This window comes from Dermacentor albipictus, chromosome 2 (assembly GCF_038994185.2).
Source record: "Dermacentor albipictus isolate Rhodes 1998 colony chromosome 2, USDA_Dalb.pri_finalv2, whole genome shotgun sequence".
In the NCBI taxonomy this organism is placed as follows: Eukaryota; Metazoa; Arthropoda; class Arachnida; order Ixodida; family Ixodidae; genus Dermacentor; species Dermacentor albipictus.
In genome coordinates this window covers 75,634,808-75,653,978 of record NC_091822.1, presented here as the reverse complement: position 1 = coordinate 75,653,978, position 19,171 = coordinate 75,634,808, and the positions used below count along the sequence as shown (strand labels likewise).

The 19,171-nt window shown below is 43.9% G+C and overlaps 1 protein-coding gene across 2 annotated transcripts in view; it reads right to left on the bottom strand.

The window, feature by feature from the left end:
* LOC135913112 (tumor protein p63-regulated gene 1-like protein) overlaps positions 1-19,171 on the bottom strand; it is a 47,804-nt gene that overhangs the window by 17,725 nt on the left and 10,908 nt on the right. Inside the window, exons 4-6 of one of the 2 annotated variants that reach the window (XM_065445785.2) lie at positions 16,691-16,867; positions 11,712-11,906; positions 5,980-6,043 (exon numbers count right to left, since the gene is read on the bottom strand). In XM_065445785.2, coding sequence (XP_065301857.1) covers positions 5,980-6,043; positions 11,712-11,906; positions 16,691-16,867 — 436 coding nt within the window. The remainder of the gene's footprint in view (positions 1-5,979; positions 6,044-11,711; positions 11,907-16,690; positions 16,868-19,171) is intronic. The other variant, XM_065445786.2, reaches the window with a different exon arrangement.

The following is a 19,171-nucleotide window of genomic DNA, read 5'->3' as shown; positions in this document are numbered from 1 at the left end:
TAAATGTGCACTTTAGAATCACATATATAGTGTAATCAGAAATTGTGAGCTACGGTTATTGCTTAAAAATTTTCCTACAGCAGGCTGGAAATAGATGTTTTTCGCACACTCAAACTGTCTCCTAGGCTACGCTGAGGCAGACGCCATCATTACCGCTTTCATTACCACTAGCAATGTTCTCATTTTCGGTGCTTTTATCTTTTAAAGATTTATTTAACGATACAATAGTCACACTATATACCACAATAAATAAAATTATGGCCTGACTACTGGTGTTTAGAAAGGACGTAAAGCAGTAATTGCTCAGACAGTTTTTGAGAATTCCTGTCAAACTGGAAAGACGCACGTGAAGAAACATGAATAATAATAATATTAATAAAAATAATTTATTTGAAATAATGAAAGCATTAGTTTGCTATTAATGCACTTGGCATTCTTTGCCGCCTTTGGGTGTTTTGAGTCCAACCGACCGTTCGTCCGTCCGTCCGCCCATCTGTTTGTCCATCCGTCCGTCCGCCTGTCCGCCCGCCTACCCGCCCGCCTGCCTGCCTGCCTGCCTGCCTGCCTGCCTGCCTGCCTGCCTGCCTGCCTGCCTGCCTGCCTGCCTGTCCACCCATCTGTCCGTCCATCCGTCCATCTGTCTGTCGCGACTCTTAAGCCGACCTACTGACCCATGTCTGCTAGCTCGGACCACTAGCTAAGCACCTGTGGTTGTGATGCCATCGCTGGCACAGCATCGTTGGCATTTGAGCTTTGTTATTCAACTGTTGTCGTGCTGCCTCCATCACATCGTTTAGGCTGGCCCAGTTGCCAAAGTTGTCCAACAGCTTCTGCCACTAAAGTACATGCTCGTGGCCATGATGCCCTTGTGGTCATTGTATCATCGTCAATCCATCTGTCACCCGACTCTCGTCCGCCCATTGTTGTCACCCCATTCTTGTCATACACTCGTCAAGCATTTTTTTTTCGTACCATCAGTCTGACGCCATTGTCCTGATTCCACCATCGTCACTCTAGCCTCACTATCTCACTCTCGTCATGCCGTCATTGTCACACCTTTTGCTCCATCCTAGTCTCCCAAGTTGTCTAATAGCTTGGGTCACTAGATATGTGCTCAAAGTCGTGATGTCATAGTGGTCCTTGCCTGATCCTCATTCCAGCTTCATCATTTGAGTCGCACCATGCTATCATTATCTCACCATTGTCACCATACTGTCATTATATGGTAAAACCTTGTTATGGAAAAAAATGTGAGAAAAAACATACTAACTGGAAAAACGCAAGATCCGGAGTCACAAGAAAATTCCCATGTTCTACTGTGGTTGACATATAATGCGAGGTGTGCAAATTGTAGCAGCACCAGACACCGATGCATATAGGACCTTTGTGGCCCAAGATGCGTGTTCACGTTTTTGTGGCTTCAGCAAGCCTTGTGCTCCTCAAATTTGACGTGAGTCAGCAGCTTCTTCAAGCACGGCATTTTGATGGGAGGTTGTGATGTGCCCACTGGGCAGGAATTGTTGCCGCATGAAATGCCAACGTGCGTTGAGTCAGCGGGGCCCACGTGACCACAGATGCACATTGTCATTTTCCTATTGCATAGTGCTCTAAGACGGCGATGCGAAATGAAATCGAGCTAGTGGGTGACACCGAAACATGGTGCCTGAAATGCCGCCAGCGGAGAGCATATCATACAGTCACAATTTGGCAGTGCACTGAACGTAAGAGACAAAAAATGGTGTTTTCCGGGAACATATGAAGCGGTAAAAAAGAAGCATATCTGTATTGGGTCATTTTCTCAGTTCTCGATCACGAACATTGGGGCCAGGAAATCGTACGTAACAGGCTCATATCAACAAGGTTCCACTGTATATGCATTCATTGCCATAACGCCATCATGATGCCATCGGGGTTCCTTCCACTTTCGTCACACCAGATTCACCATCCAATTCTCATCATGCCATCGTCGTCGTGTCACAGTTTCCATCAAGTCATCAGAGTTGTCGTCCCACCATCACTGACATGCCCCCGTAGACATCCCATTGTCCTCATACTGTAGTCATGCCATCGTCGTAATAGTGTTCTCATCATACATTGGTCCTCATGCATTCGTTGTCCTATCATTGTTGTGATGCAGTTGCGGTTGTTCCATCACTGCCATTCTAACTTCGTCACTAGACTTTCATCATCCGTCATCTTTGCGCCACCATCGTCACGCAGCCGTCGTCATACCATTGTCATCATGCCATCATAGTAACTCTGGCATTTTAACATCATCATCAGTTTAAAAATGTCATCCCATTCTTATCATGATATTAATGTCATACCGCCACGATCATTCCACTGACATCATTGTTCTTCATCTTTCTATCGTAATCATGCTGTCATCATTCAATCTGAATTGCTTGTAATAATTTGTACATACGGTGTGGAAAGGGTGATGCGTTAAAGCAACCGACGGTGGGAAATATTGAGCTATACAGGATATTAGTCAAACACAGTTATTAAAATAGCAGGCACTCAAAAGCATTTAACATTGTATGAGACATTGTTAAAACAGCCTAGACATCGGAGTGGAACATTAGACAACCAGAGATAATCTTCTGTGTTTTCACTGCTGCTGTCATTTAAAAATTGTGTTGCCAAGTAGGCGAAAGCATAAATTTTGTTTTGTTTTATTGAGGAAGTGTTAGGAGCACTAGAGTTAGGCTTTGGCGTTACCTCCAGTCGATGTTTCGCTTTTACTGAGTCTCCAATCTGCCAACAATTGTCAAATGTGACAAATAGTTGTGACAAGTAGAAAAAAATGACAGCTGTCACTTCAGACGGTGTGTGACATTGCTAGTAGTAGAATTCCAATAAAAATTTTTAGCAGTCCATAGACAAACTGTCAGTCAAATTGCTCGATTTCTATAGGCACGAAAATGAAACAGTTAAAGGGAGTCACTATTGGCGTCACCATAGGAATAAGGTGTGTGCTGACGGGTCAAGTTCGAATTTACCAGTGAAGGCCAATTTCATGATCGAAATAACAAAAGTTTGGGAATATAAAAATGCATGTATACCGGCCAGGACCTTCATTCAGGATTGAATCATCAAAAAATCAAATTAGCTGATGTCAGCTTAATTTTACTGTGTAAATAACATGTTTCATAATGACTAAAATTTAAAAGAAGCTTGTTATGCATGGCAACCCATTTGCTCTTACCCGTCATGTAAAAAAATGTGTGTACTGAACTCAGTGCTGTCCACAACTGAGCATTCAATCCATGCCTACAAAAGTGGCCTGCTTTATCATAGCCAGTCTCCCCTCTTCCTTCCCAAGTCATTGACCTAGACTACTTAATAAAGGGAAAATCAGACATCTACCTGTTCGTAGCAAGTGCTACAAAGGAAACCCATACGGGTTCCTCGAAAAAAAAAGCCTCATAGTTGAAGAAAAATTCGTCCTGGTCTGGGACTCGAACCCGGGACCACTGCCTTTCCGGGGCAGCCGCTCTATCATCTGAGCTAACCAGACGGCTAGCAGATGACAGGGCAAAGTCAAATTTGTCGACAACACGAAGGAAAGGCAAGTGTTTGACGTAGTAGTTCTGCAGGAACCCGCAAGGTGGAGAGAAGTAGTTAATAAAGGGAAAATCATACATTCACCAGTTCGTAGCAATTGCTACAAAGGAAACCCATACAGGTTCCTTGAAAGAAAAGCCTCAGAATTGAAAAATTTGTCCTGGTCCGGGACTCGAACCCAGGACCACAGGTTTTCCGGGGTATCCGCTCTACCATCTGAGCTAACCAGGCGGCTAGCAGATGACAGGGCAAAGTCAAATTTGTTGACAACACGAAGCAAGGGCAAGTGTTTGACGTAGTAGTTCTGCAAAAACCCGCAACGTGGAGAGAAGTAATTAATAAAGGGAAAATCAGACATCCACCCGTTCGTAGCAATTGCTACAAAGGAAGCCCATACAGGTTCCTCGAAAGAAAAGTCTCAGAGTTGAAGAAATATTTGTCCTGGCCCGGGATTCCAACCCAGGAACACTGCCTTTCCGGGGCAGCCACTCTACCATCTGAGCTAACCAGACGGCTAGCAGATGACAGGGCAAAGTCAAATTTGTCGACAACACGAAGCAAAGGCAAGTGTTTGACGTAGTAGTTCTGCAGGAACCCGCAAGGTGGAGAGAAGTAGTTAATAAAAGGAAAACCAGACATCCACCAGTTCGTAGCAATTGCTACAAAGGAAACCCATACGGGTTCCTCGAAAAAAAGCCTCATAGTTGAAGAAAAATTCGTCCTGGTCCGGGACTCGAACCCAGGACCACAGCTTTTCCGGGGTATCCGCTCTACCATCTGAGCTAACCAGGCGGCTAGCAGATGACAGGGCAAAGTCAAATTTGTCGACAACACGAAGGAAAGGCAAGTGTTTGACGTAGTAGTTCTGCAGGAACCCGCAAGGTGGAGAGAAGTAGTTAATAAAGGGAAAATCATACATTCACCAGTTCGTAGCAATTGCTACAAAGGAAACCCATACGGGTTCCTTGAAAGAAAAGCCTCAGAGTTGAAAAATTTGTCCTGGTCCGGGACTCGAACCCAGGACCACAGCTTTTCCGGGGTATCCGCTCTACCATCTGAGCTAACCAGGCGGCTAGCAGATGACAGGGCAAAGTCAAATTTGTTGACAACACCAAGCAAAGGCAAGGGTTTGACGTAGTAGTTCTGCAAAAACCTGCAACGTGGAGAGAAGTAATTAATAAAGGGAAAACCGGACATCCACCCGTTCGTAGCAATTGCTACAAAGGAAGCCCATACAGGTTCTTCGAAAGAAAAGTCTCAGAGTTGAAGAAAAATTTGTCCTTGCCCGGGACTCGAACCCGGGACCACTGCCTTTCCGGGGCAGCCACTCTACCATCTGAGCTAACCAGGTGGCTAGCAGATGACAGGGCAAAGTCAAATTTGTCGACAACACGAAGCAAAGGCAAGTGTTTGACGTAGTAGTTCTGCAGGAACCCGCAAGGTGGAGAGAAGTAGTTAATAAAAGAAAAATCAGACATCTACCTGTTCGTAGCAAGTGCTACAAAGGAAACCCATACGGGTTCCTCGAAAAAAAGCCTCATAGTTGAAGAAAAATTCGTCCTGGTCTCGGACCTAGATTACATAATGAAATACATTACCAAAGGGATACAGAACTAAATTGCTCTTCAGGCCAAACTGCTGGCTTGTTTTCACTCAAATTTTATTATCATATTTGGCATAGTATGTGCCTGTTTCAAATGTTAGCCTACATTGTAAACAACATGAAGAAGATTTGAACACTCGTATAATGCTGCATTCTCGTTGTATCACAAGAAACGTTTGTATTTTTTTGTTAGCTAGATGACAGCCTTGAGACCCCTTGCACACCTGAATGTTGAGCATTATTCAAGGCACCGAGAAAAAAATGTCAGAGAGACCAATGTTGCTGCACAAGACTCTTAAAACTTTCTTCTGGTTGAGAAAACATAAAAGGTGTATTGTAAGCTTGCAAGCAATGCACATAAAATCATTTCGGCATAGTGTGCGAGTTGACAGCCTCAAACCTACCCCAGTTTTGTCAAATGCATCTATTATTTTCAATCCAACATCATTTTTGCAAGTCTCTCTTACACAGAAACTAAATAGTGTCAAAAAAACTAGGATATTGAAAGCAGGACCATGCGTGACAATACTGACATAAGCGCAGCACTATCTATCACATTATCTACTTGTCCTTGTCCATTAGCACTGCCAATTTTCCTAGTACGAGACCAACCAGCTTGCTGCCTTGCCAATTTCTCTTTCACCATTTCGACAATAAGTGTCTAGATTTTTCCCACGTGCAAAGTTCTGTGCATGAAAAAGCTACTGAAAGCACTGGTGTTTGCAGTGGGAAATGGGAGCTGGTCCCAAAGCTAGTTTGCTGTCAGCTTTTTCTAGCACTGCAATAGAAAGCGATAAAAAGACACGTACCTTAAGGACAGGAAGCTGGGCGCCCTGGTCCCACATGCAACGGACTCCTTCCTGGTTGCGAGGACTGCAAGGCAGAGCAAGGGCAAAGCTTTTTCGATTGCCTTTGGTGAACTGGCAAATGCAAACTAGCCAGTGAATGCCGACATGTTAATAACTTCACCCTATGCACTGCGCTACCGAAACCAGCTAAAGAAAAAGCCAACTGTGAGAAGAAAGAAAAGTCACAATGTTCACTTGTGTTGCCTCGGAGTAGCTGGAACTAGTGTATCTCACTACAGTAGAATCTAGCTGATACAGTTTAGCTTAATACGTTTTTCGGGACAATAAGCTTTTTCCTCCTTTTCCTGGCCAACGTCCCATAGGAGCAATGTATTTTCATACGGTTACTGCGATCATGCTTTCACCTGAAATAGAAGAAAAACTGCAGCAGTGAGCTTTTACTGCTATTTCTAAAAGTCCTAGCTTTATATTGCCAGTGTACTAGCTTAAATGCCATTCCAATGACTGACGAACAATGCGTTGAGTCCCAGCCACGCTGGAGGAAAAACGAACGCGGCGCACAGCCGGTGGTCAAACACCACTGCGATAGTGCAGCCACACCGACTGGCAGTGTGCCACTTCTCAGTTGAGTGAGGAAACGGCGCGGCTTTTCTAAGCATGAAATGCTTTTAGCGCCCGTTGTTGGCGACCTTCAAGTGACCTTGAAGCAAAAACCTGAGCCGTTATCCAGGCACTCAAACAAGAACATCCAGGCAAGTTGCGAGAACAAAAGATCATCCAGCAACCAGTTGAGATTGCATTCCATATGCTATTTACTTCCCAAACAAGTTATAAAAATATTGCTGTTGAGTTCTTCCAAATGTTTGTTCACGATGTCAATCAAGCTACAACTTCTAGTACGCTGAAGTTTTATTTGTCATTTCCAATAGCGACCTTCAAAAGGCAGATACAGGCCATTATACACTTAATCGTCATCTTTTGGCGCTGAGACAGAGTTGCCTGCACTCTCTTCAATGCCAGCGGTGCGTGAAGTCCGTGAAGTACTCAGCGTGCCGGCAGCGCTGGTAGCATCCGGCAGTATCCAAGCCGGTAGCGTCCAGTGCACAGCAGATGGCTGTTTGACTGAGACGGGACTTGCAATGAGGCTCTATATGTGACAGGAAACTATTGTGTCTATATGGACCAGTGCGCAGTATGGCGTGGTGCGGTGTGGTGTGCTGTTGCAAACATGCACCACACCCATTTAAGATTGTGGCTAGTATCATCTCCAACCAATCTGCTTTGCCGGTAGCCATTTCATGCTTACATATACTCTCGATCACGGGATAGCTAGTATTATTCTTCACTTCCAGAAGAATTTATTACAGACATTAAAAATGAGAAAGTTCAGTGCAATCTGATCAGCTATTTCAATGTAGGTGAATAAAAGTGCATTGGTTGTAGTACACATGGCGTTGAGCAATGGTGCTCCACATAACATGTTATGCAGAGCAGTATCACCTGGCACCACACGAACCTTTGCTATTTGTCAGCGAGTAGACTTATTTTTACACATTTTGGTGCTCCCTTTGAATAATACGATTTTTGGATGATACATTTTATTTTCCGGTTCGCATGAAGCTCGTATCAAAAGTATTACACTGCATTTGCACTGACCCTTGAATGGGAATTTGGAGAAAGAGAAACACCAAATACCTTTCAAATGATAAAAAATTCTTTCAAAACTCTATTCTGGTTGATTTCATGGCAAGACTAGAAAATGAAGCTTAAAGTCTCATTTTTTTCAATTTCGCATCGAAACCCCAGTGCCGGTACGTCAGTCTGACATCATAAATTTCAAAATATTTGTTTTTCATATTTGGGCCTTTCCGGTTCAGTGAAAATTCTTGAAATTTGCTATGATCAGTCTTTAAATCGTTTATCATACAATGTTGTCCGTCTATACCAATGAATATTTAACTAGGCCCGAACAGAGGCCATCAAAACCTATGATGCCATGGCAAGCTGGTGCAGGATCTTCAAGGCAGAGCAGGAACGTCAAGGCAGTGCTGCCACATGTCTGTCACGTTTGTGTCTTTCATGCACTACCAAGGACCTCAGTCACAGTAAGAGTGACATTTTTGGTATTGTACGAGGGTACTTTGCTACTACAGCTCCAGTTATCTTGCTCTTGAGTGTCACTTCAAAAGAGGGAGCCTTACTAGCTTGTTATAGATATTTCAATTCATAATACACCAGTGCTAAAGCAAAACGAGATACAGAAAGATATTTCCCATGTCTGCCCTGCATAAATCTTACTAGGCCCCCTTCAATCTTAGTGCCATCAAATGGAGCATATGAAGAATGCTCAAGCAGCAGTTTACTGTCACAAACTTTGACCAGCGGCATTGGTAACCTAGGTAACCCATGGGGTGACTTCAGCACTGCAGCTGGTAGTGTTTTTATAGCAGTAGCTGTTATGGGTTATTTCAGCTCACAACATGAACAAATGCCAATCCATGAGTTCCGCCACACAACTGGCTGCCATACACAACCTCCATAGCTGCTTCAATTAGCTGTGTTACTTCAAAATGATATATCAACAGTTGCAAAGAAGTAACAGTAGTGACAAAGAACAGGTGATGTCTACATAATGGCAGCCACGTCACCAACGCACTTCCAGCACCAGCTGCCTTGCAGTATCACTGCCCTGGTAAGCTGAGATTAACTGTTCTTTTCGGCGCCAGCTGTTGAACATGCATACCTTCTGATGCCTGAAATCGATCCCAGTAGAACAAAATATTTTTCATTCACACAAGCTCACATGCAGTGTGTTTCCCATGTCTGAGGAGAAGCGGTGTTAGCGCAGTAAGCTAAATGATTGGTCATTGAGATTGTGAAATGAAACTCTGCTGCTGCAGTCGAATGATACAATCTCAGAGGCCATGCAGAAACCGGACACAAGCTTGAAACTTCGTCACACTGCCATGAAGTTGGGCTGCACATTGTAAAAATGCAGTTCTTGTGTATCACTTCCTGACCTGTTTGAGCAACACCATGGTGCCAACAAAGAGCCATTGGTATGTTTATTCTCTCTTCCTCTTGATGCTCTGTTCAAAATGCTTTCCATACGTCTCAAAGAGCCATTGTTGGAGCAGATTGCAGAGTGTGATGGGGACATTACACCAATGCAAGCACTTTCCTTCTAGCCGAATGCATATATCACTATTAAAACAAACCTGGGTATTATGTTTTATGTCGTAAGGAGTACCTTTGTAGTAAAAGACATCATAAATGGGCACCCCCTGGCTGCTTTCCAAAGCAACTGGGCCTCAAGACAACTTTAAGCGAAGCGAACATTCAAGTCCATCTTGTAAACAAGGCCATTACTTAACAGAGAACTACAACAGCATACTACCTATACCACAGTAATCCACTGCTAAAAGGTAATTTATGGAAATGAATTGCAAAGCACTACCAGAGCAAATGCTTGGCGCCACCATCAACAGCAGAAGCCATTTCACCATGAAGCTAGTTTATGCATGAGGTTGCCATGATGACAAGGTGATCACATTGAACAGTCTTAAGAGGAAGCTTTAGCTCAGGCCCAACCCCAATTCAAATACATGTAAAACGAAAAAACATTTTTCTAACCCCTGGACTGATGTTAATGAAATTTGTTGCATTTGAGAGAGAAATTTAAATTCTAGTGACTGTTGGAAGCAGAATTTCAATCTAGGGCCTGAATTTTGTTAAAAAGATTTTCAATAATTTGCAAGTTTGAAGATAATAGAAGCCCGAAGTTTACAAATGAATAGCTCTGCATCAAGAACAGATATTGCAGTTCTGTAAATGACACCCATTAGATCATTAAAAGCGGACAAATTGAATATGCCATCTTATATAATACGTGAAATTGTTACATACTGTCCAAGGGTTCTGCAAAAACTGTATTTCCATATTACTAAATTTTTTTAGATTCATGTGCGGCATATAAATTTTGTCCGCTTTAGATGTACTATTAGCTGCAATTCACGTAATTGTGATATCATTTTTTATTGCCAAGTTACAGAGTTTTAAACTTGATATTCTTGTTTTTAGAACATTTTCGATTTTCGCCAATATTTAATAAAAAATTGACGAGCTAAATAAAAATAAAAAACCAACAGTCACTAGATTTTAAGGTTTCCTTTTAAATGCAACAAACCTCGTCCAATTTGGTGGAGTGGTTGCCAAGAAAAACTAATTCTCGTTTTGCAAGTATTTAGATAGGAGCCCCCGAGCTAAACCTTCCTGTTAAGAATGAGCCATAGAAACAGAGAGACAAATTTTTTTACAGAAAGGCAGAGAGGTCAGCCTGAGCTATAACTTGCTCTGGCCTGCTACCCTACACTGGGGAAAAGGGACGGGGTGCAAAAGGACTGATGAATGATGATGATGGTATAAGGAAGAGATGCGCATATACAAATTCAGAGTTGTGGCATCTCTAAAGCCATGCGTCCAGCCCAGTGGCTTGGTGAAAAGCTATAGCGGCACTTCTTACCAGGGCTGCGCTTTCTGCAATTAGGCCAAGGACCTAAAAGAAACTCGTCTGATCGCGGCCTCTTATGGATCTTTGCAATGGAAGAGTCAAGTTGCCGTCGTTCTTGCGCGTATGCAGGACACACGCACAATATATGTTCAAGTGTTTCTGGCACCTCACAGTATTCACAAGTCATCACAGAAGCCAAGCAGCTACAGAGCTACTGCTGTTAATGGCTGCACTGAATATGTTCATGTTGCCCCTCTATTGCTGCAGTAATTATTCAGTGCACAAAGCGCAGTTAACGTTTGGTTGCAGGTCAGCAGTAAGCCATTCAGTTTATTACCGTCTCATAATTTTTTGTAATGTTTCTGAGTAATAAAAAATTTGGTTCCAAATGAAACAGACTGTAGCTTTATAAAGACACAAGAGAACAAAGTTTCCAACTAAATGTACAAGCCTTTTATCGTAGTGCCAGAAATGGGGCCATGGTAAGTCTAATCATACTCAGCCAATGATGTCCAGTGTAGGGCTAACGTGACCTGCCGAACGTTCCGTCTGCAGTGGCCATGATTTCTGTGCTGCTACTGTTTTCAAACTGAGGCCTCACCGTACGCGCACGAGTTCAGAAAAGGTAGCATGAGCCACCGACAGACACAGCACAATAGAAGAAAAGGAAAGGCTTAAGTGAAAGCAGAATGAGATGCAGGGAAGAAAAGAAGGAAAAGGGTACAGGGAGAAAATGGTTTCGTTCTCACACCGGCTGAAAGTAACCATTAATAAACAGAAGTTCAACATCTGTATCGCTTGAACCTTTTGTGATAACTATGCAGTGAAGACTGAGTAAATACCCGCAAATTTATCTGGAAGATCATTATGTACAGTGCTCAGAGAATGAAACGGGTCAATTTAGGGCTAAGTAATGCGCACACTTTCGTTTCCAGTGGCTGCAGGTTGTGTCAAAAAGAAATCACAGAAAATAAAGTGAAGACTTTCTAGCAGTCAAATTTCACAATACATCTAGATCGAATTACTCACTACATCAACCTCAGGAACACTTTTTTTTTTTTGCAAATTCAGTATACATGGTTGCGATTTCACCCACTAAGCACCAAAATGAGAGCACATATGCTGAAAGTTGTTGAGACTTCCCCAAATCTATTTCGGTACAAGAGCACACACACGCATAGTGGTGAGAGAGAGGGCAGTCAGAGAAGGAGAAGTAAGAGACCTGTTAGGAGAAGAAGAGGAGGAGAGAGCAGAAGCAGCAGGAAAGAGCGGTGTGGCCTCCTCTGCCTCGAAATCGCCACAGCCCACGAGCACGTCTTGGCCAGGGGGCGCAGCAGCATGGGGCACGCCGCTGCCACCCCGACGCCTCGGGGACACCAGCCGATTGCGCACCGTGTCCATCACAGAACTGAGCTTCCTACGCGACGACCGAAACGTGCGGGTCACTTGGGTAACAAGCGACCAACGTCGTAGCGTTTCCGACCGCAAGCAAGAAAAAGTGTGCCACAAATGGCCAATCCCGAGAATTGGTTGTTCCACAAAAGCTTCCCAACACAAGGTACGTCATGACAACTATACTCTGTTCCATACATAACAGTCAACGCTGTGGAAGCTACGCAAGAAGTTTGGCCAAGCAAATGTATAACTCCGCGCGCTCCGTGCATGCTTCGCTGCACTCCAACAGCGTTCGCTCGCCCGAGCATGCACGTGAGGCTTCTCGCGACGGGTTGCAAATAAAAAGAGCCCAAACAAGCAACAAAAGTAAAAAAAATGGCTGTGGCTTAGGTAAGGTTAAGCCCAGGATGCGAAGCATACTAGCCTTTATTTTAGTTGTTGAACCACTGTTTAGCCTGGTGAACTGCTGTTGCTTGGCTATATTTGGTTCGGCTAGACGAAGAAACAACTCATGCATTACTGCTTCGCCTTCAACAGTGGAACGCGACAGCGTTCCCGTCGACCCGCCAAGGGGTGTAAGACAATGGGCTACAGGGCAGCGACTACGCGCCCCGCATTGGACGCAGTGAGCGTCGAGCAAAGCAGCGTTCGGCGCGGCAACGAAATGTGCGCCTGAGCAAGAGACGCACGCCTTAGAAACAGCTCGTTTCGAAGGCAACACCGCATTCACTAGAGGCACTTTTGTACCGCTTTGAAGCATCGTACTCGTGGCTCAGTGGTAGCGTCTCCGTCCCACACTCCGGAGACCCTGGTTCGATTCCCACCCAGCCCGTCTTGCAAGAGTTGAGCCAAAGCCACTTCTCCTCTGTCGTGACGTCACGGTGTCACGTGGTTTCAAGGCGACACCGCCGCGCCTGAGGAGCTGGGTTGAGCTCTCGTAATATGCTTCGCATAAAATGATCTAAAACAACGCATTAGCAGCTGTATGCCACAGTGTGTTTGTTTCTAAGGATTGAAACTTGTTTCACTCAATACTGAGCCTATAAAAAAACAGTTGTGCATAATTGCGGCAAAAAAAATATCTAATTACTATATCTAAGTACGAACAAAGCCACCGCAAGAAGTCTCTATAGCTTCCGGAGCATTGACTGCTATGTATGGAATGGAGTATAATATAGTTCCACTCCAGTCTTTCTGCATCACAGAAATGCCCACCTTTGCCCATTACAGTACATCTATAAAAATTGCACTCTTAGAGTGCGCTCACTTTCCAACAAAGCTGTCTCGCACTAAGGCGCTGCCCATAGAAGTCAGTGCATTCAAGTCTGCAATGTGTACGCGCAGGTACTGCTTTTAAAATTTATTTGTACAGGAACCAAATGTTAGATAGGTGTGTTACCTGGCATAAGTTAGCGGGACAGAGAGCAGTACACACAGCAAAAGTTTTTCGAAAGACATAAAGAGAAAAAAATACGATACAGCTGAAGGTGCCCCTTAACAAACGAGTACAGGTCCTGCGTCCCCAATGCTAAAATCTATTATGGCCCTAACAAGGGACTGGTGAAAAAACAGCCAAGACAGCTTCGCAAACCCTCTCGTTTTGGCCAAGCATTTGATCACAATAAAATTCACAAACAGAAACTAGTAATATGGCTCTACTTAGTTATTTTAGTCAGCATTCCTTTCCCTACATGGTGCTTGTGAGAACGCAAGCTTAATGTGCTTACGATGTATTATTCTTCTAAAAGAAATACACGCAAACAAAAAAGATCTAAAGGCTTTACATTGTTCCCCTTTCTCCACGATTACATGGGAACTCTTGAGACTGATTTCTCAACCTCTGATTCCAAAGACTCTCAGTGGTTATGGGGTTCCACATCTGAGTGCAAGGTCATGAGTTCGATTCCCATCCAGCCTTTCTGTAATCTAAAGGGAGCCAAAAACCAAAGCTCTCATCTAGTGAGCCTCAAGTGCCCATTAACGTATCTCAAGCAATCAAGACTGATCCCAAGGCCATACACTATTAGTAGTAGTGGTAGTAATGGCATTACAAGTACAGCAGCAGTAAAGATGCGACACAACATGCAACTTCAGCTGCAGCATGTTCCTGGACCATAGATCTGAACTGTGCCCTCGTAAAGCACTTATACACTCAAACCTTGTTATAACAATATTGAAGGGGCGGGCGAAATTACTTCATCATAACCGTCACTTCATTATAACCATTGTTGCCGTTTACTGCAATTGCACAATTTATTTACTGGGTGCACAATTGTAAACATTAAATAAGAAGATGGCATCGTAGCCCGCGGAGCCACATGGCCACGCGTGCGATGAAATTTGAATGAAACAACAAAATAATCTTCGGCATGTCACGCGACTTCTTAGCACCTGACGTGACAGCCTTTATAGATAGTTCCCTTCTGTTCTATTGTGATGGTCTTTTGCGTCAGCTTTCCACTTGGCTCGTCGTGGTCGAGGAGCACGTGTCACACAACACAGCACCCCTCTGTTTCATCGAGGAGGTAAGCGTATTTCGTCGGCTTGGATCGGCCGGCTCATGGCCTCCGAGATCGCACCGATGCCAATGCAATTTCGGAGGCCATGCCCAACTGCCTGCAAGTGGTGCACCACAGCGAGAGGGGGAGAAGTGAATGCAACGCCTACATTAGGAAGAGTTGTGCGTACAAAAGGACAAACGCAGGAAAAAATAAATGAAGCCTGGCCTGAGCATGACTCCTGAAATTGCACGGGTGTAGTCTCCGAGGCCAGCCCAGCTGCGGGTGCCTGCGCGCCGTGCCTTAGTGAAATGGGGAAGTGAATGCACTATTGTAACACACCGCCGCGCGTAGCCGCTCAGCAAGGAGCGACTCGCGCAGGCTTGCGTGTGACCCTCAAATTTGCACCGGGGGACATTTCAGAGGCCACGGACAGTTGGGCCTGCTTGTTTGATGCGCCGTGCAGAAGTGAACGCGCTAATGTTTCGCACCTCCACATGAAGTCGCGCAGCCAGGCAGGCACAAGAAAGAAAGGTAGTAGAGAAGTACGATAATGAGCTGCGGCTTGTGTGCAAGTGCGCAGCTTTGCATGGTGGTGAGAAAGACCAGTTTGCCCAGTGACGTATTTGACGCAGGGACACAGAAGTTATGAACTGCCAAGGTGAACAAGTTCCGAATGCCGCCAAAAACAATGTACTCAGCATGCAATGGTCGGATATTTTTTGGTTTTGGAGACAAATCTAGTTCATTATATCCATTGGCCACACAATTTGACTTCGTTAAAATCAGGTTTTAACACATGGACTTCAACGGCGATTTCAAGAGGAATTTCATTTACTTTGTTATATCCATTATTTCATTATATCCCACTTTGTTATAACGAGGTTCGAGTGTGGGAGTATTCCTGTAGGATACAGCCCCCAATAAGATTCTGTAAAATAACTGTCGTGTTGGTGCATTTGTATGTGCTTTGTTTTTCTCTAACTCCCTTTTTTTCGTCCCTCACCATTTTGCTTGATGCAGAATGCCAAGCCTGTTGTAAGGCTAACCCTTCCAGTATCATTAAACTTTCTCTCTATATGTAGTTGTATACTAGTAGTAATGTAGCAGTAAATGTAATTAGGTATTTTACTATACGAAATAGTGTAAAGGAAGAATCGGGGAAATTCCTGCCGACTGCAGTGCATCTTTCTAGTGTTATGTTCGACACCTGAACAATGGTGGTCAGCAGAGGGACTAAAATAAATCCGTTAACATCTATATATATATATATATATATATATATATATATATATATATATATATATATATATATATATATATATATATATATATATATATATATATATATATATATATATATATATAGTGTCGACTATTGTTACAACGGACCCTGATAATCCGACAAAAATATGTCCGTGTTATCCGAAGTCCGTAATATCCGAGATGCCTCACTTCTGAAACTTTCATCGCGATGTCTACAACTTTACTGCAAATAGTGAGTCATGAACGTAGAAAGTAAAAAACAAAAAAAAAGTCCATCTTCCTCCCGAAAGAAGACACATCGATTGCGATAGCAAATTAGGCAGATAAGCGCAGCAGCAGCAGCGAGCGAATTGACCTTCGCGCTGTCTTTAGCTTCAACGTGAACTAAACGTTGGAAGCACCGCACATACGAAGCTTCCGGCACTGGACACACTTTGTCCACATCTCAGATCGCTTTCGAGATACGCCGGCCGTGCGGCTACGCTGTTAACAGCAGCCACTGGAGTAGAACCCCCCCTTTCTTTCCCTCACCTCCCCCCACGCCTCGCACGCGAAAGACGGCGCGCTTCCACCCCGCTTTCCTCCTTCCCTCGCATGCACAATATTGAGCCGCAATCGTCGACTGACCCTCGCAAGTCGGCTGCCAGCCTGTGTCGACATGATAAAAGTCCATTTTATGCGCCCAATTTTGACAAAAATTGCTGCTAATCTCCTCCGCTGTAGCCGATAGTCCATTGTAATGCGGTCTGTTAAAAGCGAACTTCGTTGCATTAATAAACTAGGTAGAACAAACTAAGGCTGAAATATGGTCGATTATATCCGAAAGTCTGTTGTACGTCGGTCCATTGTAGCGAGCGTAGACTGTATGTGTGCGTGCGTGCGCGTACGTGTGTGTGTGTGTGTCTTTGTGTGTGTGTGCACTTCGCAATTAAGTGAACAGTTCCACCTCAGTTGGCATACCACAGAATCTCCTTTACCCTGTGGTGTTACATTGCATTGGGACAATGATTCTACTGGGAAATATCGCGCACAAGACACTCACGGCATGAACGACTTGTTTGGGTAGGTGAGTAGGCCCACTTGCACCACGTCAAACGTCTTGAGGTGCAGCCGCCGGTACTCGAGCAGCTTGAGGGTGATGAAGTCATACTTGAGCACGATAAGGCTGTAGTCAGTCAGGAACAGGAGCCGCTCTTTCTCCGTGTCCCAGTGGTCAATCCTGCAGGTTTGTTCCGCAGTAAGAATGCTGCTCCAGATCAACCAGTTACAGGCAACCTGCCCTACAGCCGGACTGTTCAACTACAGACAAGCTGCAAAGTGTAACAGTGCTGACATCATTTTCCACACAGAGAAAAGGTGACCATCACTAAAAATTTTGACATTTATTTTCTTGCAAAAATCTTAACAAAACAGCATTATAAATCTGGCATACTAATCCACGAAGTGTTTTTGCCAGTCTACTGCAAAATTTTCAATCGGTAAAACGAGCAACTACATATCAAAATGGTATTTTCAAAGCAGCAGAAGTATTGATTTCATTGAGTCTGGAACACGGCAACTATGGTATTTACTCATGCACGGCCCACAATATTTTTTTTTCAAGATTTTTTTTCACAGGCTGCTGGCCTTACACGAGGCAGGCTTGCGGCTACAAACAGAAGCCTCTGTAAATTCTTCATCTCGAGGCTATAGCACTTATGATACCTTTTGAAAAATACCACATGCTTTAGGATATAATATGTGTCCTGCAGAACATAGATGGTGATAATGTGTCACACAACATCAAGGAAGAACGTTGTTGCTGTAAGGTTTATAATCTAAAAGACATGTTGAACAAGTCAACATTGTCATTTTCTTGCCTTGAAAGATTTTTCTGAAGATTCACTAGAATCAACCAAATGTTTTTGTGGATCTTCCAACCTGCTAAGAAGACATAATTCAGAATCTTGCGAAAATAAAAATATGCAATTTTCTAAATACATGATTTCAACACACAGAGCCTGAAAACTGCTAGGAATAGGATGAAATCTGCTAAAATTGAATTACTAATTTGTCATGCATGATATAGACCAGTAAGCTGAAGGAAGTGGTGCATATATAGGTGAGCAGGTGATCAACGCAGCCAAATTGCAAACTGTGGTGATGAAGATGGCTCATAGAATAGCTCATAGGGTTGCTTGAAGAGGGATTGCGGGAGAGATCTGCCAAAAATCTCGTCCAAAGCGCTGTACCTTTACGTGCATGATCCACCTCCAAATATAAGCAGCACCCCCTTCTTACAATAGTACCAAGAAAAAATAAAGAACACCACGTGGAAATAACTGCCTACAACAACGCTCAAATCTCTGTACAAACAGACTCCATTCGCATATGCACGCATGACCATGTTGTATCTTCAGCCAGCAGCTCTGTTCCCTCCCTCTGCAGCGAAGCTGACAATGTTCATCTTCAGCTGCCCTGTAAAAGGCTGCCATAAAGCGCAGCCAAGTTCTGGTTCGCCAGTACTACGTGCACAAATACCTAACTATTGACAGAGCCAAAACGCAACACAGGAACCCGAAAAGAGGAGGGGAATAGGTGACCATGAATGAAGGGAGAAAGGACCTTGAACACATGAAGACGTGTAGAGGATGGGGTTCCCTAGAAGGTAACGAGAAACTAGCTGGCAAATTACGCCTTCAAATTTGGCTTAATGACAGTGCTTTGCGCTGTCGTGAAGCCAAACCTTACGGTGAAATTCGCATGTAACCTGCACCCATACTTTACTAAGACACTGCTTAAAGTTTTGGTGTGGATCACACAGTACACGTAAAAATATAGTACATCCCCAATAATCCCTACACCAATGCATACAAGTGCACACCACCGCCACCAAGAAGATGTACCATGGAAGGGCGAAAGGCATAGCTGGCTCCTTGAAGAGAAATGTGGGTATATCAACCTCATGGAGATGAAAAAAAAAGCTTCCACAGCAGGGTGAGAACTACAAGATGGTGCACGAACAAAGCGATGATGAGGACATGGATACAAAGTAGTATAAGGACAAAGAGGGAGGCCAGGAAAGAGTAGTTTGCCAGCGCATGTATAGATGTTCAGGGGGCATTTGTCGCTGCATTCTTTACATGTCACTGGCTACACTCCACACTGATTTAACATCTCTCTTTAGTGTCTTTTTCAACCACTTCCAGTGTGCTTTAATCCACACATCACTTTGCAGTGTCCCATTTGTATATAAACATGCAACTTGCACATACTGCTCGATCAATACATTTTGCTTGTATGGCTCCAAAATGAACACTCATTGCTGGGCCCAACCATACTGCAGTACATGACTAAACATCTGAGCTGTATCTGGACTCATACCAAGGGTTGGGTCACTTATTAAGCCTGCAGACAAGCTTGATGAGGCTGAGATGACTAACTCCTGCCACTATCAACTTCTCTGTGGCATCTTTGCGTGTGGTGACAATTGGCAGCACTGAGCCATGTCACACTTCTCCCCGAAATTTGGTTAATAGTGTGA